This window comes from Lichenostomus cassidix, chromosome 10, assembly GCF_008360975.1.
Source record: "Lichenostomus cassidix isolate B80296 chromosome 10, HeHo_3.0, whole genome shotgun sequence".
NCBI classification, from domain to species: domain Eukaryota; kingdom Metazoa; phylum Chordata; class Aves; order Passeriformes; family Meliphagidae; genus Lichenostomus; species Lichenostomus cassidix.
The window spans coordinates 12,484,981-12,511,626 of NC_139491.1; the positions used below are offsets into that span (position 1 = coordinate 12,484,981).

At 35.9% G+C, this 26,646-nt stretch overlaps 1 protein-coding gene across 4 annotated transcripts in view; it reads left to right on the top strand.

Annotated features, from left to right (window-relative positions):
• UNC13C (unc-13 homolog C) overlaps nucleotides 1-26,646 on the top strand; it is a 138,591-nt gene that overhangs the window by 16,604 nt on the left and 95,341 nt on the right. For 2 of the 4 annotated variants that reach the window (XM_085070669.1, XM_085070671.1), the window contains exons 3-6: nucleotides 10,661-10,683; nucleotides 11,213-11,277; nucleotides 16,600-16,680; nucleotides 24,037-24,106. In XM_085070669.1, the coding sequence (XP_084926795.1) occupies nucleotides 10,661-10,683; nucleotides 11,213-11,277; nucleotides 16,600-16,680; nucleotides 24,037-24,106 (239 nt within the window). Of the gene's footprint in view, nucleotides 1-10,660; nucleotides 10,684-11,212; nucleotides 11,278-16,599; nucleotides 16,681-24,034; nucleotides 24,107-26,646 lie in introns of all 4 variants that reach the window. The other 2 variants (XM_085070670.1, XM_085070672.1) reach the window with 1 other exon arrangement.

The window sequence follows — 26,646 nt, forward strand, 5'->3', positions numbered from 1 at the left end:
ATCATAGGATTTTTTTAATACACTTGTATAGGTAGGTACACAGTTACTTGTAACTCATAGTTATAGTTAATAGTGTTGTACTGCTTTTGTTATGTGAATAAATCTTGGATCCAGACTTGAAATTATCAGTGCCATAGGCCAGATGAAAATCAATTGATCTGGTATTGTTTAGTAAATTAATCAGTCATTTTATAGCTATTCAGGTGGAAACAGGATAAATAAAACCTTACCTTGGCCATGAAAATTCCATACTGGTTGGTGGTGACTGTAATGGAGAAATAAAAAGCCTGTTAGAAGTTAAATTGGTTTTTTATGTTAAAGTGCTCTTCTGCATGCAATCTACATTAGCTGTGTTGGGAAGTGGGCTTTAAGAAAGGACCACTGTTTGTACAAAGAGTAATGAAAAATAAGTATATATCCCATTTTATTTTTTAAATGTTTGAGGTCACTACATTGACTGATTAAAATATGGTGAGTTGTGTTTGAGTTTGGGGAGGGGGGTTGGTCAGTAAAAATAAAGTTGTTTCTCAGGCTGCTGGTGCAGACTAGGGGAGGGAAGGATGTCCTAGACAGATGGTAGAACTTTAGTGTTTAAAATACTGAAGCAATTAATAAAGGTAGAGCAAGTATATTTGCATATATTGTGCCAGAGTGAGATACCTGTTCTTTCACTAACCTGTAGTAACAGCTACAGTTTACTGTAAACACTCCCTAGAATCCCCCGAAAGGGGGGGTGGGGGGAAAGAGAATTGAAGCTGAGTTGTGGCCACACTAAGTTTCCTGTCAGTTTAGCGTGGCCTTGTTCAGAGTAATGAATGAAACATTTTTCATGTGATGTCTTTGAGATGCTTTTCCTGCACTGAGCCCAATGGTGTTTCTCATCTTTCTAATCTCAGGCACAGTGTGATGGGGAAGGGTGGGCAGGAAATGAATGAATGAATGAGCATTCTGCAATTAGTCTTTCCATCACTGGGAAAGAATAGCCTTTACAGAAACACAGTTAATAAAAGGTAACAGCAGTACCAAGCCCCAAGATTTTCTGTTCTGTTTCAAAACATTGGAGCTGCAGTACTCAGTGATGCAAGGTTCTGTTTGTTTTTCCCACATCTTGTTTATTTATGGTTTGAGTTTTTTTCACGAGAGTGATGAATTACTTCATTAATATAAGGACTGATTGAGTATTCTGTGTGGCTGATACAGCTACATCTGCGATGTTTAAGGAAAATGAATATATATTCACCTAATATATCATCTATAGAGAGATGGATTTGGGGACAAAATACTTTTTAACAGAAGGTGATTAATCTTTTGCTCTTCTTATATGTACGTAATGTAAACAGGCAGATTCCAGAGAGTTTTCATCAGTGTAAATTCCCTTCTGTGTTCACATCAGACCATGGTCACAATGCAACAGATGTATTATGTAAGCAGGCTGGGGAAGAAATGGTTACTCTTGCTATACATTTTAATAGATGTGTAGTACTGAGGAAAGAAGATTACTGCAAGTTACGGAATCTATTTTGGTGCTGTATAGGAATGATAATGAACCACAGAATTTAATAATCCAGTTTTTTTAACTGCCTTTGTTTTCTTTCTCAACACCATGTTTGTGTCTGTCTTGTGGTCAGGCAAACAAAATGATGGATGTCTTGGACCTTTTTTTTGTTTGCTTGGTTTGGTTTGGTTTGGTTTTGTTTTGGGGGGTGGAAATGGTGCAATAAGAAGCTGTAGTTTCCCAGGGTGGGGGGACACAAAACATATTTTCAGGTGATGTGGGTAGAAACTGATAAATACAATATATTCCTGCACTCAAACTGGCTAGCTAAAATTCTAGAATATCCTTTTTTCATGTATGTATGTATGTGTTCACTCTGAAAATCCTCCACTAATATTGCAGTAGGTAAAATAGATCTGTAAAGAATTCTTAACAACTCCATGAATTCAATCAGGATTGTTGATGAACCAATGTATATTGATTTAACTGAGCTTCATATGCTTGTTTTGTGCACAGGAGAGTATATGAATTATGTTCTTGCTACTGGTTTCCCTGGAGTCACCCTTCACTTCCTATTTCTCTTCTGTCCTTTGATGGAGAAAAGGGATATCAGAGACTTAAAACAGAAAATGGCAGTCTGTCCAGCTTGAGGTTAATAGATTTGTAAAAAAGGTTGCTTTTGAAAAATTATGGGAGGAAAGTGAATCAGTTAATGATAAAGGTGATACATCCATCTTTTGTCTGTAAGAAAAAGCGAGTAGTTACACTCACCACCTGCTGTAAAGTTGGGGCTTTGTGAAAGGATGCTCTGTATCTGTTGTTTGCTACCTGTTCAGTCTATACTTTTTTTCCCACCAGTTACGTGAGTGAAAGAATTATTTATAAAAACCTGTTTAATATATCTCCCAGGAAACATACTAGTGTTCTTTGGCTTATATTTTAATTCTGTAGTTACAGCATTCATTCTTATAACAAAGTCTTAGATTATAATATTGCATCTCTTTGTAAACACGGTAGTAACCAAATAGATTGAAGATCAACAGTTTAATTTAGCATAGTAACTCCTGCTAAATCAGTGTGCATTACATCAGGGAAATGTGTGTCACAATTACATTTGGGTAACAGTCTCAGATTCAAAAAATTCTACTGTTATCAGATGCCTTTTCCTGGAATAGCTACACCTATTCTTTAATCATAAAAACGCAAATAAACCAATCAGCCAAACAAGCCCATACAAAACCCCAACCAAACAACAAACCAAAAACATGCACCACAAACACCCCACATCCTTAATCAGTAAGGTTTAGCAGAAATCTGTATTTTGGCTGTTTAATAAAATCAGATAGACAAAAAAAAAGGAAAAAAAAAAAAAAGGAGACCACCCCATACCTCTTCTTTTTAGAGAAGGACTTCTATTTTTAAGGAAAAGTGATTTGTTAAAACTGCTAGTTTCCTCCATAAAGGAAGAAAGTCTCTGCAGCTCTACTATTTTTGAAAACAGGAGACCATTTTACACTATTTTCATTGATCTTAGAATTAATGTAGATTGATAAATATTCATGCAGTTTGCCTGCTGTTTTTATGTTTAAGCAGATTTAAAGCTGCTAGGGCTAAGAGGAAAGCTGACCGTGAATGTCAATTCCAAGGGGTTTTATACTTATTTTGCTAGGAAAATGAACAAAACTTTGTATCAGCAAGTTTATTTTTTTTTCTTTTTATATCTAAAATATTTAAGCATTTTCTTTAGATCATTGTATTTTGGAAGAAGAAATAATACTGCATAACTGTTGAATGCAGCTTCAGGAAAGAAGGAATCTTGTGAAATCAACAGGCTGAAAAAAAAATCTAGACATGCATTTAAAGAATGTAATGGCTTGGAAAACATGAGTTCATAAATAGGCTCAAGTCTTCCTCTGGTTTATTGGTGAAGTAGGATATTACAACAGAGTGTGTATGAGATTCTCTGTTTTGCTGTCAAAGGGAAATTCTGACTACATTCCTGGGACAGGTACCAGAATTTTTCCTTGTGAACATTTTTCGGGTGATCAGTAGGAGACCTAGACAGTTGTTGCCCAGGAACTCTGAATAGAAGGAAATATCTAAAACCTCTCCAGTTATTGCCGATGCGAAATTATTGTTGATACTGACAGAATATTGTTAACTATGAGAATTGTTTCATAGCCTGCATGATCAGAAGTTTCAGGAAATCTGAAAATCAGGACTTACAGGTGTGTAACTGGTAGAGCCATTTAAAAATGTCTTGGATGCTATGATAAAGAATATGATACAAGCATTCAAGTGAGCTAGAAAAAAATAAAACCACAGAAGATACTGTAATCTGTTTTCACTAAATAAGTAGTGGCAAAGAGCAATCTGCTGACTGACACTTGAGTAGCTTCTCTGGAGTAGATTAGTGGAACAGCAGCAAGTGATTTGTCAATGCTGTCACAGACCCATAAACTATGTATAGCTCTGGGTATCACCAGTGCAACTGCAGCCTCACCAAAGGAATTCTTGTCCTTCAGCTGCATATATACCGAGATGGAATAAGGACAGACAGATGTGATGGATGTACTAATGTTTAATGTAAAAATAAAGCAGGAGAAAAGAATATTTATAAAATGGATGAGTATAAACTAAAGCACCTTTTAATCTTATCCTGTAGGTCTTCCTGTTTCATTTAGCACAAACAGGATGGAGCTGATGCTCCTCTGCATCTGTAAGGCAAGGAGGGCACTGCAAACATCAAGTAGTGGAATTTGCCTTGGGAACTTTAAAAGGCATGTTGGGTGGAATTTTCTTTTTCCAAAAAAACATAAAAGTAAAGGACAAGGGGACATGCCTTTTTCTATTAATTATAAAATGTGATTGAGGAATTCAGAAGGATTTATGCATGTCCTATCAAGCAAAAAAGTCCAAGAGTACCAAAAGTCATCCTTTGAATTCCAGTGTGCCAGTCTATAGCTCCTCTTAATATCTGTGTCTCTCTTTGGTGTTCAGGAATAATTATCCCAACGTATTATTTCAAGCAAAACCAAAAGAAATTGTAATTTGAATTTGGGTTCTCCTGTAGCATAAAAGATAACAGGAGGGTAAATAACCATTTTTAATGTTTTAATGCTAATCATATTATTTCATGTAGTTTTCTTCTTTTGTATCTTCTAAGCCAGTTTACTTATCAACAGAAGGAAATCTGATATCTTTGTCTTATCTCAGTAAGTGATCTTGGCTTGATGTCATCTTTTTATTCTGTATGTGATTATATATTGACTCATTTTTTCTTCCACTACTGTAAATCTTGAAATTAGTTTGGCTTATCTAAATTTTTTAGCTTCCTAGTATGGGGTTTGGGAAGAAAATGTTTAAAGTGTTTGAGACTATTTTAGATAGTTCCTTAAATCTTGTCTCAGAAGTGGAAACAACTACACAGAAGAAACAACTTCCTGCCAACCGTAGCTATGAGTCTCATACCCTGTGAAATATGCAACTGTTTCCCAGATACTACATTTTGATTCCTTGTTCCTGATCCTAGGTGTATGTTATTCTTGCTCTTTAACAGTAACATATTTATATTACTTAGGGGTTTGCCACCATTAGCATTTTATTTTACAACAGGGGTACACTTTTGAAGCAAATCTCAGTCTTCCCAGTTCACCACATTTCCTTTGATTGGTGGAATGGTTGAGTGGGTTCTCTGTGTTTTACTGATGCAACCAAGCCAGATGTTGCTCTTCAACATGTGATGTGCTTAGCAGCTGATGGGCTTTCAGTCATCAGGGCCAAAAACAGAACTGGTATGAAGTAAATGCCCCTGAAACACTTTTGCTGTGAGCCCTTGTGTCTTCATCACCAACTGCTTTGACCTTGTGATCTGCTCTTATGGCACTCAGCTATTTTCTTTTTCACATGTGTTTTTTGTGGCCCAAGGTGGGCAGCAGCTCAGCCCTCTGTCCCAGGCTGCCATTCACCATTCCTGCCCTGCTGTCACTTCTGTCTATGCTGTCAGCACAAACCAGCTTGAGTGTCTCAGTGTAATTCAATGCAAGAAAAACTAAGGAACATACTTTTGTTTGTTGAAGTCCGGAGGAACTACTCTCAAATTCGTTGTCAAACCAAGGATTGCCTGGATTTCTTTGGAAATAATCCAATTGGAATTCAGCTTGCAAGTAGGATCATGATAAAGTGATCCAAGTCAAACATTTGTGCCATTATTAGCTATGTGATATAGACAGGTTTGCAATAATCAATTATCTGATTGCTTTCATAGCAAGTAATTAATTACTTGGTTGCATGTACTGTTATCATATGTAATGAGGGAGATAAAATATGCCTTTTCATCCTTTTTGTATAATGTATGCCTTATCATTTTAATGCTTTCCGGGGTCAGAGTGCTTAAAATGCACATTGTCTTTTATTTCTTACCATCACCCTGACAAGCCAGAGACTGTCTTCAAGAGGATGGTAGTTTATTTGAGTCCACCACATTCTGTAATCAAATAGTTATTTTGACAATCAATAATTTATGCTTTTAGAGATAAGTTCTAGAATTTGGTAGAAGTGTCTACTAGCTATTGAAAAACAATAGAAACCTAAGCCATTAGAAGTCTAATGGGACTCAGTTTCTAAACACCAGAGATGTTTTTAAATCATGTCCTTTTGTTTCAGATTTGCAGACCATTTTATTAATAGAGACACAAATGCAGTTTTCATCTTCACCAAACTGACCTCCTGTTTTGGCTCTCCATGTATCCGCTAGTAATTTTTCTACATCACTGCTAGTAAAGTGCTAGCAGCAATTCTTCTATTTCTCCTGTCAACCAAGCTTTATTCAAGTTTGACCTTCTCTTTGTCAGACAAGCATCAGTCATCTCTTATGATGCGCTAGCTTTAATATTATCTTTCAAGCGTTATATGCTATCTCCCTAGAATAAGCTTCCATAATACAACATCCTCTAGGCTTACAGAGGGTAATGTTCTGTTCTGGAGTGGCAATAATAGCTTCCGGGTGCAGCATTTATTATTTTAGCATGGCTTCATTTGTGTCATTGTTTTGGCCAATCTACTTCTTTCATGTCCTGTTTCCGTTCAAACCTGGTTTTCATCTGTTGTTTTCCTTTCTTAGCTATACACACTAATTAAAATTGCCCACCTCAGACCACAAACTACTTCTGACTGTGGGTACTTTACACACGTTATTTTTGTGGAACAGCTGTATTGTTATCTAATTCCAGCAAGTATTTTGTCTGAAGGCTTCGCTTCCAGGAACAATGTAATTATCAGTCAGTTTGACATTTTTGTAGCCATTTTGCAGAATTAAATATTGAAATGGTACTTTGAGAGAATAATGAACCTTAATTCTTTCTCCTGTTTGGTGTTACGCAATAATGCACACTTACAAGAGTGGAAAATCAATGTTTTTATTAATTTTTATCCTAGGGTTTCCTAACAGTTTAGATTTTTAGAACCTTATTACAATTCTTGTGCTATGGCAGGGGTGGAGAACTGAATTTTTGCAGTCATTAAAGAAAGAGGAGTGTATTGGGACCATGTTCTGCTGCTCAAGAAAGTGCAGAAGTGAAATAATGACAAAAGGCTTTTGAAGGCAGGTTGTGGTTGGGGGGCAGAAGCACCTGAACCTCTTTGATATAAATATCTCTGCTGGCTGATAGGGCCAGTTGTATTTCTGATGGTGTCACCAGCTACAAAAGCAAAGGTCTGTCTTGACTTCTGTATGTTTATTGCTCACATACTTTTCATGCTGGAAGAAGCTGCCTTTTCAGCATCCGTAATAGATTTTTTTTTTTTCCTCAGAAATTTGGGTATAGAAACTACTTGTCTTGTATGATGAAATTCTGGTGAGAATTTACAGATGGCAACATTGCTAATAGAATGAATGAATTGGACCATGACGATTTGAAAACAATTGCTAACAATGTAAAGTTAAACTTTCTTAACATCTGTTTGTTTTCATACTAAGTTTGAATAGTAATTATGCAGCATTAATAAACAATTGTTGGAAATTTTACTAAGCCTACATTTAAACTGATGGATGGATAGAAAATAACCAGGGGGCTTATTTGAGGGTACTGAAAAAATGACAAATAAGCCCCTCTCACACCATTTCCCAGCTGTCCCCATATGTAAACCACTTTCAAGAGAAGCTAGGATTTAGTGGCTATGCTGAATATTATAATTTAATATTATCATTAAATACCTGGAACTTACTAAAGGAAACTTAAAGACTAATTTTATCTAATTTCAAGCTTAGTTACTGTTGTGGTCGCCATGGCCCTGTATAACTGACTGGCTTAAAAAATAAAAAGGATGGTGAGCATTTGCCTTTTGCCTTCAGTATTTGACATTTGTGAACATAATTTTCAGTAGTATGTAGCTAGATGAACATCCTGCTCTTCGTCATTCCACCACACAGGCATGTGTGTGTATATATATATATATATGTATATGGACTGTACTGAGCTGAAAGAGCAACAATTAAGGAGCAATAGGATTTTTGCTGTAATCCTAGTAAAAAACACCTTCCTGTTATCTAAAATGGCATGTGGTATAGAGGTCTAATATGAAGGCTATTACTGTTATTTCATAATGTTGGGGATTTTCAATTAAAATAAAAATTTAAGGAGAAACAACTAATTAAAATAAGAAGGGCTAACTAAATGAACCACTGTTTACGCTGCTCCTAGGTACACTTAGAACTTTATTTAGGTTAGTGTTTTGAATGTGTGGATGACAGAAATGACTTATATGAAGATAAGCTCTTTTAAGTAAATCATTGTCATTCAGCAGTATAATCTGAGATGTCTGGCCTTGAAGCCCTGATTTGAAAATACATTCAGTGGTATCTTACATAATCACAGTTCATTTCTTATCTACATCAAGGAATGTTGCTGTCTATTCTGGTAGCCTAATGACTACTAAAGTGAGTTGCTTGGTGACTCTGTACACTTCCTGATTCGGTGCTCTCAAAAACAGAACACTTCCATGGTTCACATTATTTCACTCGTGGTGAGTTCAGAAGAAGCAATAAACAATGAAGTTTTCAAACTAATTTTGTCTCTGAAGATGCACTCATTTGTTACAAAAAAAGAGATGTTCTTAAGATCTCTTTTTTGGGAAATCTGCGTCAGTTGTCTGCTTTATGCAATTTCTATTGAGAAAAGAAACCATTAGATGGGTGCATTTTTTTTTTTTTAATAAGAAGGAACTGCAAAGAAAATTTAAACCAAAAACATACCTTTTTTTCCCCTTCCTAATTTTTGATTGGCACTCTCCTTCCTAAATTTAGTCAAAATTAGGTTCCAGTTAATGAAATGTAGTGAAATTAGATTAAGTTGGCTGAAACACAAGAGAGGTAAAGAAAATTTTATATATCAGTCTCTCATGGTCTGAAAAATTCCATTTTATGTGGAAGACACATCTCAACAATTTTTGATATAGCTTTCTAAACAAGTGAGTTAAACATAGAATTCATGTGAATTTTTTGGCATCTGATAGCAATGTTATCTGCAACCCATTTAAGAATTGCATTCCATGTAACTTATACTGAGATTTATTATGTGCCTTTATATGGCAGTATTACCAATATTGTTATGAGTAGATATTCTAGAAAGAAGGTGCAGGTTGCATGAACAGATTATGGTGAGGTTTCTTAAATTACAAGTAGTGTCTTGCCTAAAACTTCCCTCGATCCCTAGATTTCTCTTTACCTTTTGGACTCTTCTGTTTGTACAAGTTTGAGAATTGATGCCTCTGCCTCCCACACAGAGCCCTGCTGGTATATGCTCTCATGCCTTTTCTCTCATTGATGTCCAGATGCTGCTCCAACCCTCTGGTTTTAACTATTCATCTTTTCTTAGGCCTCATAAAAGCACATCCCATCCTGTTTCCATGGCCAGCCCAGCCTCCAGTCCTCTATTTACTCCTGGCTCTGCTCTCACCCTGCTTGTGAAATGCTGTAATAATTTTGTAGTGGGGAAGTTAGATCATATGCTTGTCCAAATATTCTTCATATGCTTGAAAGAGTAGCCAATAGTATATGATGTCATGAGACAAACACATTTCACAAATAAAGAAAGAAAGAATATTTAAAGAGGAAGCTCATTTTCATAAATCTAGTCAGTCAAATTCTTTGATCATGTAAGTAGTCTCTAAAATTAGTGGCACAGTAGAGTCTTTCAGTTCACTGATTGTCACTACAGCACTCCATGCAGCATTAAAGTTGCCAGTATACTTTTGATTTATGTGTTTGAATGTGGTTTTTTCCCATATATAAACTGGTTTAAAAATTAAACATGGCACATGTTTAAGGTGTAAATTGTTATTTTATAATGTATGTAACCTGTGATATCTCCAAACAGCTTAAGGATACCTGAACAATTTAAAGGGTCCATAGAATGCACACTCCCTTTGGGGAAGTGGGAAGATCAGTAAGGTGACAATTAAAACAGTGCTGTTTCATGGATGCACTGTACTATAAAGTGCAAACATGGCAAGACAATGAAATACAGTTAGCTTTTTCTGTCAGCACATATTTTCTATCTGATTGTAAATGTTCACATTGTGGTTTTGCAGTAAGGAATTTAGAATGGAAGGGATAGATAGATAGATAGATAGATAGATAGATAGACAGACATGTGAAATAACTTATACTTTCCCATTGTAGTTCTATTGGCATTTGGGGTTAATTTCATTTTATGAGTAATTGTGATAGAATAGTTACAGTTCAGGATTTGGGGTGGGGAGTGTGGTATTTATATCCTTACAAACATTTTCCTTTTCCTTAAAAATAGAGCACTAATTTTTGAACACTGCAACTGTATTAAATATGTATTCATTATTATTAAAAAGATATTTTTTAAAAGCAATTAAATTGAAAATCATATGGAGATAGGCTATAAAATGGGAATTATATGCTATCTGCACAGTCCTGCATGAGAGGCAGGGGTTCTTACCTCCCAAGAACACCTTTTTGCTTGTTTAAAATGTAGTGACAGTGATCTTGCCAGAATTATACAGCTAAGCACAGGTGTTACTTGGATTCTGGTCTACATTAACAGATTAAAACACTGACAGATTTTATAGCATAAAATTTTTCTCAGAGACTGTTTTTTCTAACCTGTATTCCCCTTCTTCCCAATTCTCTTTCAGATAGCGGTTCTGTGGATGAAAAGGTTTAAAATCACCTATTTGCTATAGGGATCATGTATTTTGTTGATGTTTGTTTGTGACTTATTTGACCTGTTTTGTTCCTTCATTTTAGTTGTGAAATCTGCATGGTTTTTTTCCCAGCTTTCCACTCTTTTGTTCTCCTTTGAGTGTATTGCAAATGTGTGACATCTCTATACAGGGTAACCCTCACTGTTGTGCTTACCATAATTGCCAACACAGGGGTCTGCTACTGTCAAACATGATATCTGATTTTTGCCTCTAATTATCACCTACCCTGCATACACTATAGGATTTAAAGGACAACAGTATTTGGGAAGCAATACCTTATCTTCCCATGGGTTCTTCCAGTGTGTGTCACTGAATGCTGAATGCTACCAAAATGTTTCCCAAAGGAACAGTTACTCTAGCTTTGGCCTGGAGCTGACCCTGCTAAACATTTTCATATGTCTTGTATGTTTGATGCAGTTAAATTCTGTCCAAAACTTACTAAAAGCAACCAAGTAACTGTACTCTTTTTGGTCTCTATTAAAGGCTAGGATAGTAAGTGCAAGTTCCTTGGATGCTTCCAAGCTCTATGCAGTCCAGGCATTTGCTGGGTAAGTAAAAATATACTGAATTTTGTAATTTATATCTGTGAATTAGTCTTATAGCATTATAGTATTTTTTCTAAGTTTTCTTTGTTTTAAGAAATTGCATTATTCTAAAAGGATAGTTTCATTGTGTGTGTCTTCTCCTTTTAATTATTTTAATTCTTTATTTTTTGAGAAATTAATACAATAATTCAGATGCTGAGGTCAATTATATAAGAGATTTTTTTACCTCTTTGCATGTAAAATAAGTGTCCTCTTAAGCCATAGCACAATTTTGTCTTTATTCTGGTAAATGTGTAGTAATGCAATGCTAGCAATATAATATCACTCTAATACATGAAGTCTAAAAAGTCAAGGGAAAAGATCTTCCAGTGGCTGAGAGTGAATGTGATAGAAACCTGTACATTTTGCTTTGTTGTCTCTAAATGAAGTTATCTTGCATCCGCTTCTAGGGATTCCTTCTTGTTTTGAATACTTTTTTATTATTCAGGCTGGAAATGGAAATAAGTAAAAGTCTTTGGTAAAATTTATCAGCTATGTTAGTTACCTAATTAAAAGCGGTATCCTTTTGCTGGCACACTATATAAGCACTTTTTGCCATAATTACACTTTATTAGAATGACAAAGTGATGAGATTAAATTAGCCATTGTTCTTCTGATTTTTATATCTGAAATGCTATACAATACATGCTAGGCACTATGAAGTTTTTCCTGTTTAGGTTCCTGTTTTGGGGGAGGTGGGTGTCTCTAAAAGGTAGTTATGGCATTAATTTGCTTAATATAATACCCATGCTTCTATGGAAGGTATAGTTAGGGTAGAATTTCTACTTAGGCTAGACTTTAAACAAATACAGGAGCAGTCTACAGCTTTTTAGTGGTGTAGATAGTTTCCATTCAGTTTTTCATACCTCAAAGTGTTGTATTTCTGCCTTTTGCAACTCACAGAACCTTCAGAGTTGCTTGAAGAGTATGAGGCCACAGGTGACATCGTGTAGGATTAGTCACCAAATGCAAACCAGAAGAGAAACAGTTGAACACCTGGTTATTGGGTAGTTTAGACGGCATTTTGTAAGCAAACTCTGAGTGTGGGCATTGACAGTCAAGTGTTGTGTCTATGCCATAGGAAATGACCATGCTCTTTTGCTATGTATTCTGCTTTCCATAACCAGTTACTTAACTACAGTTTCCTCAGAGATGTCGACCTTTAAAAGGTAATGTAGAATTCCTATTTTTTGTGGGTTGCACACAAGCAATCTCGTAGGTGTAAGGAGAACTTTTGCCACTTACAAGGACTACATAGACTGAAGCTACTCTTTTTATGCCCTCTCTTCCATTCACAGGTCAATAAATTCAAATATTGAATCCTCTGAGAATAAGCTGTGTCAATCCCTTGCGCAGATATCTTGTAACCACTGCACAGGGCTACTTCAAGTAGCTGACAGTAGCTCAATAGTAGCTCATGTTTTTAGATTAAACCTTGTTTCTTTTGCTGACAAAGGTTAGACTGGTCCTCTCCTCCCTTTGCTGTCTGCAGTATCTTTATTCAAGCCTCTGTTTCACTAGGCCTTCCTGAAAACAGTTATGCAATTTTCATTTAACTTCTCATTCAGGCAAGGAATGCTGTCATTTCATAGACTTTTGTGGCTCTGTTTTAGTCACACTTCCCACTCCACTCCTTCGTGCAAAAACTAATGCCAATTTCTAGGATCCCTCAGTCTTTTCACTGCCAGCACAACTGACTGCAATTAGCTATGACTCCTTCTCCCTCTTACTCCCTCCAAAGGGTGTTGCCATTTGAAGTGAGGGGGAGATTCCTTCCCTCACAACCATTGTTACTGTTCCTTTTCTCTATGGAAATATCTCAATTTCCTCGTTTCTCTGTGCTCTTCCCTCTCATAGCACAATGCTGTGAACCCACCTCATGCACCAGCACATCCCATGTCCATGGCAGGGACTCTCCATTCTCTGCACTGAGCTTCACTTGGTTGCATGAAATAAGAGCAAAGCCCAGGATGAGAAAGTAAAGGCAAAGACCAAAGACAGCTTTTCTGGGGCTTCTCATGCAACTTCTCTGTTAAAAGGCAAAAGCACCACCTTTCCTGGCTTTTCCATACCAATATCACATACCTTCTTTTTTTTATTTTTCTTCACTTTCTTGAAGATGAGGCACTTTAGAGCTCACTATTTCCATATTTTTCAAAATTGAAAGTAGGTCATCTGGGGTATTTATCATGTATATGAATTTTAAGTAGTAGCATTTTACTTTTTCCAGAGACTTGCTCTGTATTAATTTACTGCTTGGCTAATGGTGAGTCAGAGACTGATAATTTTACCACATGGCCTAATCCATTCTGAAATTTGCTAACGATACACAGATGGGGCTGCATTCAGATGATTACTCCTTTCCTTCAGTGACATGTTCTCAATGGTAAAACCAATTTATTTTTCTTGGATTCTCTGACAAATTCAAATGCATTATTCTTCTGCAGAATATTTTCAGAAGCACAGAAAAAACAGTCAATATGACAGGTTTTTTTGTTGGCTTGAATGATAACTTTCATCAAATTGTTATGATTCCACTTCATCACCTTCTATGTCAGGGTATTGTTGGGTTATAATTTGACTTAGGAAGGGGAGTAGAGAATTAAATGTATAACCAACACTAACATGAATAGTTTTTCTATGGCTATAGTGTTTAACGTTCCAAAGACTATACACAAGGACCATAAATTCATTGTCAATACAGCATTTTCAAGTGTGTTGGCTCTGGTAAAGTAGCTCTTTTGTTTTCAATAAAATTTGATTTCAAAACCCAGATCAGCATATTAATCCTTGCTTGCAGCTGATGGACAACAACCTTTAAGTATTTACAGTCCTCTTAAATATTACTAGAAGTATCAGTTTGTTCTAGTACAGAGAATTTGTGCATAGGAGAATTTCGAGTTCATATTCCCGAAGTCAGGGCTATTTTGGTAAAAATGCAAGAAAAAGCACTACGTAAGTTCTCCAAAAATAAGATCGAGATGTGTGTTTTTAGCAAAGAGGCAGGGAGTTATTACTGTCTTGTGTGAGTTCATCTGCTCATTGATTTGTTGCACAAAAGAAAGGAGAGAGTTCCCTTTACAGGCTGCAGTTTCAAATTGCAGCTCTTCCCCCAACTGTGGTTAGTTTCCTTAACCTCTTAAAGGTCTTCAGGTGACTGTGTTAAGTGTAAGAACTCCCTGAAATTTATCTAATTCAACATCTAAAAGAATTACAGACAAGTTGTGGACCCTGCTGGTAGAACATATAAACTTCTTGGTAGTAGCTACAGTACTGCCCTGCTATTGTCAGAAGAGTTAAAGAACATTTAAACAAAAATATTTCATGTCATTGATGCTTTGCCTTGCAAATGGTAACTGGAAAGAGTTTTAGTAATACAATTTCAAGATAACAAAATGGGCACTTTTTGACTGTATATAGCTTCTAAGTAAATATTTGTTATATTGTACTGATGCCCGGGGGAAAAGCAGATCTAGATGTTTCTGCTCACTTGAAGTTGAGCTGGAAATCATAATGAAAAGGTTGTGGGGGGAAGTATTGATTGAGTCGAAGACTAAGTTATTTAAAGAGACAGAGGTGTGATAGCAGATACAGCTGCTGTTATAGCAGATTACTGAGCAGAAATTACACCACTAATGTCATCATAAAAGATCTTTTATTATGTACTCATCTGTCTTTTTCCTGTCATTCTTGCTGTTCCCTCAAGACATCCTTTTCTTTTTTGGTAACACCATCAGCAATCTTAATTCAGACATATCTTTTTTTCCCCAAAAAAGACTGTAAGTCATTCTTGCATTGGGATCTTTTCTATGTTATTTCTTCATGATCACTAAAAGGAGTTTAGTAAGAACCTCCATTTTAGTCATATTTTTATGTTATAGAGCAGAATAATAGATGGAAATCTACTAGATGATATTGCTTCTTTGTGAACACAAGGATGCCTTATACATGATAAGTTTTATTTACAACTGATGAAACTTCTCCTGAGTAGCAAAAAGCCCTGAGTTTATTTCTTGGTCTCTGCACATTTACTTTTTACAGCCTCAGAAATACTATTTTATTTCCATTGCACTTTTGTTGGGTTTGTAAGTGTGTCTGGAAGTTGCAAGTTGGGTCTGCTTAGATCTTTATGTTCTTGAAAAAAAAATTCTAGTATCACAACCCTGTGTGGAAAAATGCTCATGTGAAAATATAAAGGAATTGCATAAACAGACTATGAATTCTTTTCCCTTTCTTAGAGAATGGTGCAAGTGCATCAGAAGGCAGTGAAAATTTCACTAATTTTAGTTATATCTCTCTTGACTCAATAATTGTGACATATATAAATAAATTTAGAGCTTTCAGATGATAAACACTCTGTTGAGAATGTAGTTTTTATATACACCAAGACAGAGGGAAAGAACTGAAAAAGGTATTTGAGGCAGTGCTAAACAGAAGGACCATGGAAAGGAAAATGCTGGGCCTTGAATAATATGGTATCCCAGCTTCTCTGAGAATTTCCTAGTGTCTCTGAATTAGAACTGACAAGGTGTATATTTAGCAATCTTCCAAAATCCTCTGTGGAAGAAGTTCAGGGGGATAACTGTGTTAATTGTTTGGAAGAGTCAGAGAGAATGAGGCTGATTTGTTATCCAGATCAATATGTATTCTAAATTCTGTTGGTGTGTCAGCCTTTTATTCTCTGAAGTGACTCCAAGTTGTTGTTTCGCCAAATTATTGCTCTTTGTTGTCGCTTCCAAGTTATATGTGAGATCTAACTGGGGTTTAATTGTGAGCTCAATGAAAAAGCTGAAACCAGGCAAGAGAAATTAATGATGGTCACCATGGAATTATTTTAAAATGTGACAAGTTCTATTTTCCACAGTCACATGGAGTTGAGATGTAATTATGTATTTAGCTAGATACTTTAGACTTTGTATCAAATTTATTACAACAATATCTAGTGACATCAGTGATATTCAATATGTAATTCTGGACTGCATCACAACTGCCAGATGTACAAGAACTTATGATGGAAAGCTATTCTTATAATTTCTAAATCAATGGTAAAAAGTTTAGGAGGCATTAAGCAACCTTTCAGCTATTCTGCTTTGGGTAAATGCCAGAACAAAAAGCACTAAGAACACTCTCACTGGTTTTTCATGAGAATTGAAGCACCTGCCTTTAGCTGATAACTGCTAATTTTGATTTTTAACTGTAAATAGAGATATTATAATCAGTTCTTAAGGATGTAGACTTGTAAGCTCCGCGGTTTTATTTTCTTCTTTGCCTTTTTATCTCTTACAGTCGTGGACTGTATGGAATTGACAGCATGCCAGACCTGCGGAGAAAGAAATCTTTTCCCATTGTTCGAGATGTGGTGAGTGACTGCTGAAACTGTGGACTCATTTGCCAGTTCTGTAGGTCTTTCTTGTAATGACTACTGTGCATCTGAATGACAGCTTGCAACAATTGTTTTATGGAAAAAAGGTGTCATGAGAGAGTGGATTGAGGCCAATAAAAGTCAATGAGGCAGTTTTTATAATGTACTAGATAAATCTGAATATCTCATTGGATATTTAGGTATTACTTGTGTAATCAAGTAATGTGCATTTCACGCAATAATAAACTACTCATTTTCACACAGGCAGCTGCTATTGAGTGTTTGGGATACTGATTCACTTGATTTATTTTGATACTGAAAGAGAAAGAAAGTTCCTTTTAAAAAGCAGCCTTTTTCACTATGAATATTTTAAAGATTTATGCATACTGTTGGTACAAGATGAGGTATCAGGATTTTTAACAGTCATTGTAAACAATAATAATTTAAGAAAATAAATTTCAAAGTGGAAAAGAATGGCAGCTCCTTTGAGATTTATTCTTGACTTTCAGTCTAAGCAAGATTAAGTAGAATCTCTCTGCTCTGAAGAATTTCAAGTGCCATTCACATTTCTCTTTTCTTTTCCTGTAGTACTGAATTCATAACTTAATAAATACGTATTTTGTCTCTGATGGTGGTGAGCCCCCAAACCAATTTCTCATTGTAAAGAAATTATGGGGTGTGTGGCTAAGTAAATTACTTTAGTTGTCATTAAAAGGTCAGCCTTTGCCAAATTATGCTCTGTGTTTTCTCAGTTACTCTGTTCAGTTACTCTGTAGTGATCCACCACACTGTCTGAGCAGTCAGAAAGAGGAAGCACAGCAACCATTTTAGAGTAGAATTCCTTCTGAAATCGATGAAAGGTTACAATGTACAACATAGTAGAGCCTACACTCATTAAAACCATCTTTTTGACAGCCACTCCACTACTATTAGTTGTATTAAACATGAATATAACCTACTGTCTTGTTGTGACACTTCTATGCATGCTAAATGACACTTTGCTTTATACTTAGTTGTTGGAACTGCTTACAGAAAGGTATAGCTCAGAATGCATTAAGACAACAAAATAAATGTAAATTATTCTTTTTTGTGCTTACTTATGACTCAGAATAATAGAAATAATATTGCTAGAAATGAGTGCTAGACTGTTTTGATACTGACTGAAATATAATTTTTCTATTGCAATAAATCTGACACATTATTAATGTTCTTTATAACTTCTTTCCTATCTTGGCTGGATTTTTCAGGCTATGGTAAGTACTTTTATATTGATAAATGTTCTAAAATGACCATAATAACCATGCACTCCATTAATGTCATATTTTATTACGTCCTTCTATTGGAAAGTAGAAAAATATTTTATGGCTAAGAATTTAGTCATAAGAGAAGTTGTGCCTTATGTGAATGTGTTGTCCTCTGCCTCATGAATACAAAAATTATTTTAAAAAGTTTATGTTAAGGAGTTATCAGTAGATTCCAAATATCTTTTCTAATGATACAATGTTTTAGACTTGAGCATGAAGCTTCCCCTGTGGTACTGGAAAGCGCTAGATACATGGAGAAAGAGAAGTTGAAAGTGTTCCCTGCTTTTAAATTCTCTTGTTATCAGATACATTTTTCCATATTTTCCTAGTCCCTCTGCACTTCCAGTTCCACTCCACTATTTTCATGCTTCCAGCATGGTATTTCAGCATAATGTTCATCAAAATTATCTACATTTTCTTAAGATGATATCTTAAGAAATAAGATATTCCATAAATTCACATTTTGAAAAATCCACTTTTTAACAGAGAAGCACAGAGTATGTTGAGCTGAAAGGCACCCACAAGGATCATCAGGTCCAACTCCCAGCCCTGCATAGGACCATTCCCAAGAGTTACACCACATGCCTGGGAATCCAAATGTTTCTGGAACTCTGCCAGGCTTGGTGCTGTGACCCCTGATACCACATTTTCCTGATACCCAGCATAACCCCCCTGACACAGCTTCAGGCCCTTCCCTCAGGTCCTGTCACTGTCACCAGTGAGAGGAGATCAGTGTCTGCCCCTCCACTTCCTCTTTCGGGGAAGTTGTAACTGCAATGAGGTTTCCCCTCAGTCTCCTCCAGGCTGAACAGTCCAAGTGCCCTCAGCTGCTCCTCACATGGCTTCACTTCCAGACCCTTCACCATTCTCATTTCCCTCATTTGTGTGATCTCCTCCTAAACCTTTGAAAAGTTGCTTACACTAATATATTGGGATTCTCTGTTTTCTTTGTTTTTTTTTTTTATTTAGTCATTAGAAAACAAGGCAGTCAAAATCCACCTGCAGGAAAAGTTCTCTTTGTTGCAGTTGTGTGTCATTGTTAGACTTGTGGTAGAATATATCTGGTACAGGAGAGAAAGACAGTGAAAGGAGAAGTGATGGTTCAAGTGCAGTAACAATACAGAGAGCATGAGCAGAATTCTGTTTACTGTGGAGCCAGGAACAAAAGAGTCCAGTGCACTTGCTGATGTAATTGCTGTAACTTCTGATTTTACAAAAGCAAAGTTCTCTTTTATGTTAGTTAGAGCTTGAATTGAGGTGACTTTATACTGTGCAATCACTGTAATCAGGCAAATTTCTCCTTTTGATCATTCAAGAATGTATTGCTCCTTAGCTTTATTATTTGATTATAAGAACACAAGAATACTTTGTGAATCTTTGCTGCTGTTATAAAACAGTCTGTTGAAATGAAACACCAGATGAAACAACTGCCTGTTTCAGCTAAAATGATAATGCACTGAAACTCTTTTCTGTAAGTGTTTCTGCAACAAAAACATTTATAGAGGCTAGAATTCAAATATGATAATTTAAAGATTCATATAAAGAGGAGACTCGTTTTAGTCAAAGATGTCATATTCTCTGCTCATGTATGTTGTCAGCTAAATACCTGGACTATTTTATATTAATTCTGCTATCTGCAGTCCATTTTCTTAACTCCTTTAATCATTGAGAGGCAAATTGGGTTATATTAATAATAAAAATATTCATACATTAAGTAGGTGAATCATAAAATAGTATTTGTGTATTTGTGAAGGCTTTTTTAGTTCTACTAAATGGAAATCATAATAATATAATTATCTTTGAGGCTGTTCAGGACATACTTTTGTATTTATGCTACAAAGACAAAGAAAAAGCAAATGGTTATGTCCAGTCATGATTGTGTTGAGTTGAATTGTCATTTTTTTCTAAATCTGTTTTCTGGGCTTAATATTGCAGTTCAGGATTTGACACCAGGTTTTTTAATAGAAAAATTATGGGACTGGGCTAAGTAATTTCACTCAGTACCTTACTTCCTTTCAAGTTATTTTCTCCTCCTTCCTACCACCTCCACGCCAGCACCCCAAGAAACAGAGTGCAAAACTGTCTTCCAAAATAATGAAGCTGAGATCCCTAGAGTGATATATCTGTAGTTGCCCAAAAGAAACAGTTCTGAAATTGTGCAGGTTTTAAATGCTGAAAATAGTGATGCTTTTGCCATAAATACCTCTAGTGGGTAACTTTTTCATCACATTAAAAATAATATAAACATTTGTAAAGTGGTAAAAGGTATTCTCTCTTCAACTCTTTTTTTTCCTGCTGATAGCAGTCAGTAGATTTTTTCTAAAGAAAAGATGATCAAGAAAATTGAAACTGTAAAACCAGAGGAGTGAGTGTCGCATGGCACAGCTAGGAGTCATGGACAGTTACATTAGCCTGCCTGCTTGTTCCTCTGTGCAATTTTAGCTGTGCAAAACACAGCTTGCTTATTTCATTGTGATAGAGGACTTTTTCTTTTTTTTCCAACACAATTGATCATTTAATATGTAACTGTAGCTTGAGTCCAATTTGCTTTTACTTGCAGTTACCATTTTTCAATGGTTTTGCTACAATGAGTTCTAATTATATTAATTTATTTATTTAAGCTGCTAAGACAAATTTGGAGTTAATAAATTAGTGTAGATACAAGTCATTAGGTAATCTAGAAGGCCTTAAGCATAAATGAGACTAATTTATTTTAAAGCCTGTATCAGGGATTTGGAAAACAAATTAAAAATTAAATAGATGATGGTGTGCTTTATCATCTTCTCTTATTGTTTGAGGTTTTTGCTAGGTTTTTTGGGGTTTTTATAGATTTGTTTGTATATTCATGATTCAACAGTACTTAAGGTCTTTACACTCTGCAGGTCAAATTTTCACATAAGGAAAGGCACGAAGTAGTATGTGAACATCAGTTTGAGAGGGTAAACAAGTATGAACTGCTGGCAAGTTCTGTGTCCTCTTAAAGGAGAGCTTCCTGTTGCTCACCCTGCTCTTTTGATGCTCTGACAGTTTGGACTTCCTGGAGGGTCCAACTGATTAGCATTCTTGCTGCTACTTAAAAATAGGCAATAGGGGAAAGGTTTCCTCATTACATTCATAACCTGTCACCTTGTTTCCCACAGATAAGTCTGGCAGCTTCTCCCCCTTTCTCTTTCCAAACTGCTTACTGCTCCTTGTTTCATTCCATACTTAAGAAGTGACACTATGTGTTCAATGCTTCATGCTGTTGAGTCATCACCAACTTCAGTGTTTCAGAACAGAAGCATTTTATGGGCTTGCTGTTGTAGATGTAGTTTGTTCTGACATTAGTACATAAATGGAAATAGTCTTTGTGGGGTTTTTTTTTGCTAAAATCCCTGTAAATTTAACCCATGTGACTGTTAAATTTACTGGTTTATCACAAATCCCTCTAGATATCACTTTCTTCCAACATGACAAACACTTTATTAAGAACAACCTAATTATCTGTTTCCTATTAGGTTTTGTTATTTTATATAGGGCACTGTACTATAATTTTAGACACATTTCTGATTAAGGAGAAAAATGGTAAAGCTCCATGATTCCAAGGGCACCCCTTGGGAGAAATGGGCTTGAAGGACATGTGACAGGGTCAAATTTGCTTCCCTATTATCTTTTTTCTAATGGGAAATAGTATCTGTTTATTGACTTACAGGGATAGCATGAAACTGCAGTTCTGCTGGCTCATGTTCTTTGGTGTATTGCTGGAGGACAGAACTCAGCAGCAATCATTGCCTTATATTTGAGGTTAATGTTATTATGCCCTTTGTGCTCCTGTCCTGACAAGTCGTTCACATTGCTCTATTGCTTGGAATGGCTAGGATTGTGCAATTGAGACCTAAAAGGGTCAAATCCCTTCCTAAGTGTAAGGGACATGAAGATAAGAGGTCAAAACTATAAAACTAGCATAGTGCATACATGTACCTGGGTACTTTGCAAGACTTTGAGAAAAAAAACCTATGCTTTAAGAGAGATCAAGATGAATGCTTTTAAAGTACTTTGTTTTAAAACCCAAAACTCTACTGATTATGGAAATTGTTTCTTTTTCTCTTAATTATCCAAAAGCAGTTTTACTTGCCGTTTTTAACTTTGATTTGTGGGTCCTGTAGTGTTGGATTTTATCACAAAAAGTGTGAAAAAACAAAGCCTGAGCACTGTTTAATCTTTCCTGTGACTTTGTCAATCTCACTGGCACACACCCATGGAATTTCCCATACTCACAGAAATAGAATGAAAGGATGGTCACAAAGAAATCAACAGAACTATCTACTTAATAATAACAGAATGAAAAATCTATTGGCGAATTAATGGCATAGAGTTGGTAAATTGCTGAATTTAAAACAGAAAAAAAAGGAGGGTTCTTTGTAATAGGAGAGAGATTAATCAAATACTACTAAGCCAAGGATGATTTCTTACCCTATAATTGCTTTCACAAGATTAATAATTCTGTGTCAGTCTGGAGGTTTAATTATTATCAAGAGAAACTTATTGAAAGTTGAATCAGGGAAAGTGAACATTTAAAATTAAAATTGAACGGTCTTATAAATAAATAAATAGAAATTCATTTTAAATGTGTCAGTGTTTAAAATTATATAATTGGAAGAAATTGGAATTGTCTCTTCATCCAGAGATTAATGATGCAGTTCCTGTGCTGATGTAAGCCTAAATTGTTTCTGGCCCAGTATGTATTTCACGAAAACAAGAATGTCGCGTACGAAGTATCATTTAAACTTTGGCTGTAATAGTTCTGTAATGATGGACTACAAAGACCCACTTCACAGTTAGGTGAAAAATCTGTATCCTCACAACAAAGGCAACAACAGACTTATGGTTAGTGGGTGGTATAATTGATCCACACACTGCTAGACTGTGAGGGCAGCAAAGCATGACAAAGCAGATACAGGATGACAGAAGCACAGAGATAAAGCACAAGTGTACAAACAGACTTGGAATGATTTAGAATAGGAGAAAGGAATGAAACCAACACTGCAGGTGAAGTACAGCAATTTAACAGTGTTGTGGTTGATATTTTGCACAGTGAAATAAAACTCATCTGTGTCTGTCAGGCCAAAAGGATTGCTGATAGCAGAAGTGATACTCAGATTTGAAATATTATTCGTAAGGCACAGAACTCATTTCCCCAGGGTCCTTTCTGATCATTATACTCACTAATTAATTCTCAAGGACCCATTTAAATTTCTGCAGTGTTGCAATAAGGAATATAAAATTTCCTTGTTTATTGTATATTATTGTATATTAAAATCACTTTATTTTCAGTCCCTTTGTGTGTACCATACTAGAGCAAAAGAGATTGTCTCTACATCCAAGTGCATGGTCTTCAGAACTAGGAGATGTCCATATACCAATAACATCATGTGGCCAAATGAGGAAGATAGAGTTCTGGTGTCATTTCCTGTCTCAAATAACCAGAGTATTTCTCCATGCAGCTATCCATAGTATTGAATTAATATTGTCTTTAAGTAAAAGAATACTTCAGGGTTTCTCAAAGTCTTTTTATTTAAGACAAATAGCATTTTATATGCATGCACACAGTTTAAAAATGCTCATTGAGGTACAAAAAATTATCCAGACTGACAACTTGAACCGTAAGACTGCTGCAAAATGATCTCCCATGTTGCTGCAGGCACAGTCAGCTTCCAAATTAGGGCAGGATGCCTATCCTTGTACCACATTAATTTGGTTGGCAAAGCGGAAAAACAGTGACAGCCTGTGGTTTAAAAAAACTGAGTCACAAACCTCTGAATAACAGGTTTTGTATTAGAAATGGCAGTTCAGCTGGGCACTGCTGAAAGAAACAGTAATGATGATGGAAAGTGTACTTCCGTTATGTACTGAAACCTTAAAAATTGTGGGCTGCAAATATTAACTAAAAGTTTTTGTGTCTTCTACAGTTTTGTTTATATCCAATAGCATAATCAAGTACTGTTTGCCTTCCATTAGATTCATCAGCTGGTTTTACTCATATAATTGGTAACTCTTTTGCACTTGCCTTAAACAGACACTCGCAGCTAGAAAATCTGGTATTTCCATGGCCATGCTCATCAGGACCTCCATAAACACTGATGAAATGGTAAGTGTTTTCAATGACAGGTTTAAATCTTTTAAATAACAGAGAAATTTTTGTTTGAGGGTGTTTAAAAATTATTTCAGCCTTAGACATTCCAGACTGGATGAAGTTGAGTGTATTCCATTTATTGTGTAGGAACTTTCAGGGATCTTGAGCAGAATTTGCTGCCTGATCCATAATAGCAAGACCAGGTTTGCTTCTGCTGACTCCCTTTCATGACAGTCAGAAGGGACTAAGGAAGATACCTTGGATTCACAAAACAGTTATTTGGGGAAGACTTCTGTTTTAAATTGTCCAACTGTACCATGTTTACCTGTAGTCTTTCGTCTTTCTTTCTTCATCACACTGTGAGTGCAATTAGAATGACAGGACTCTGCAAGATGGGGTTTTTGTGATCATTTTTTCCCAGTCCTTATAGGTGGCTGGGACACTATTTGATTTTTTTTTTTTTTAATGTAACTCCTGCAAATAATATATGTGATTCTAGAAGGAAGACTTAATTCATACGAGAAGTGACCACAAGAATCTTTTGAAGAAACATACTGTCATAGCTGGTAAAACATGTGTGTTGTGGTTTTCCATTACTGATTCCACTTAGATTTAGCAACAGAAAGGTTTTTGAACAAAAGCACAACAGGTGCTATTTTCTTCAAGAATACTTTAAGCATGATGCAAGAAGATTTCTATGATTGGACCAAGCAAAAGCAATAATTTGAAGAAATACAGGACCATTTTGTGTTCCTCCAATTGCTAGTGCATACATAACCTTCTAAAATACCTTCTAGTCTGAAGCAAAATGAAAAGTTGAATTTTTCTTACACTGTTGTTAAGTTCCATAGCAGAAGAATGGGAGAACAGAAAATACTGACAGGTGATCTGGGAACTGAAACACATAGCTCAAATACACAGCCATCCATCAGTCTTACCTGATTTATTGTGAACTTTCTGTGCTTACAAGGTAGTCATAAAGTTATGATTTGGTGGTGCTCAGGGATGGATTGCTGAGGAAGAAAACAACTGGTGTTTGAAATGTTCTTCCAGTAGGTGCAGGGAGTACTCTTTCACAGAGAAATGTAATGATACAGCCAGTAAAGCCTTTTGCAAGATATTTAAAACAAGGGAAAGGCATTATTTTCTACTTGGTCTCTAAGTAGCCAGCCAAACTTAATAACCTAGGGCATCATTACACTGGTAGAGCAAGATTTGAAAACTAAAAGGACAGACATTTTCAGGCAGAAAAGAATTCTCCAGATACTCTCCACAAAATGAAGATGTGAAATGCAGATGAAGCAATGGAGTCACCAATGAAAGTTAAGGGGAAAAAAAATCCCCTTTGGGCAAGTTATTCCTCTGATTAAAGCTTTTCTAGTTTTTACCCTTCCTCAATTTTTTCTGGAGGAAATATTAGTGACTCTGGTGGGTGTGGGTTATTTGGCTGGTTAGATTCAGTATGAAAATTCTTTGAACTAATGCCTTTTATTAAAACTCAAGTGCCACCTACTCAAAAAATTACACCCTGAGGTTAAGGCTTTGAGCTTTGCCACCTGTCACTGCTATGCTTTTGGTACAACACACACATGACCCAGTGAGTTTGTATGTTCTCAAGCACAGATCCAAAGACCTTTTGAGCAGTTAGACATACGCTTTCAGTTGAGCACCCTTTTAATTGCTTTGTTGAACAAAGAGAGGTGCAAGTTTTTGAAAATAATGCATCAGTGACGTGGAAAAAGTGTCTCAAGTAGTATATCACAGAAGTAAATTTCCCTTCAGAGGATAAGCAGATAAATAAATAGTTCTCCTGTATATTAGTAGGGCTAAATGTTGCCAAACCAGTTATATAGTTATATTGGAAGTTATTAGAGCCATGTTGCTATGCTCTGTAATTCATACAAAAGAGACATTTAAACAGAGAATAGTAATAGGAATGAAAGCCTCTAGACAGTAAGAGAAATAAAATTCTCCTTTGCAATTTGCTTTATTAGCAACAGGGGAAAGAGCACGTTCAGCAGCAAAACCAATCTACAAGTTGTGTCTTTCAGCTGAAAACTTCATTTAGCCCTAAATGTTTATTTTAAGGCCTGTTGAGCTCTGCCATTTCTGACATTTCAGGAAAAGATAAAAGTTACTGGCAAAATTCTAGAAGTATTTATAATGTGAGAAAACATTGAAGCTGCACAGGATGAAAGGGCAGGATTTGTACTGAGGATACGTGGTTTCAGGAGTGGGAGAGTGTAATCGGTGGTTTCTGAGAAACATGATTCCTCAGCAAGCTGTATAAATGCACCTTAGGTTGCTTTAAGTTTTCTTTCAGGTCCCTGTAACATGGAAGGCAAAAGGGGAGAAATGTACAAAAATGAATTCTCCAGAGTTATGGAGAATAGTTATGGATAATAGTTACAGAGATAATTATGGCCATATAACTGTCACAGTCCTTCTTAGGGTCTGTCAGATCAAACTGGTGCACACCTTTGCTTGCTTTCAGGGAAGTTATTGGGATAGGCTAAGAAGCACCCTGGAGATATATTCAATTTGTTTTAGTCTTT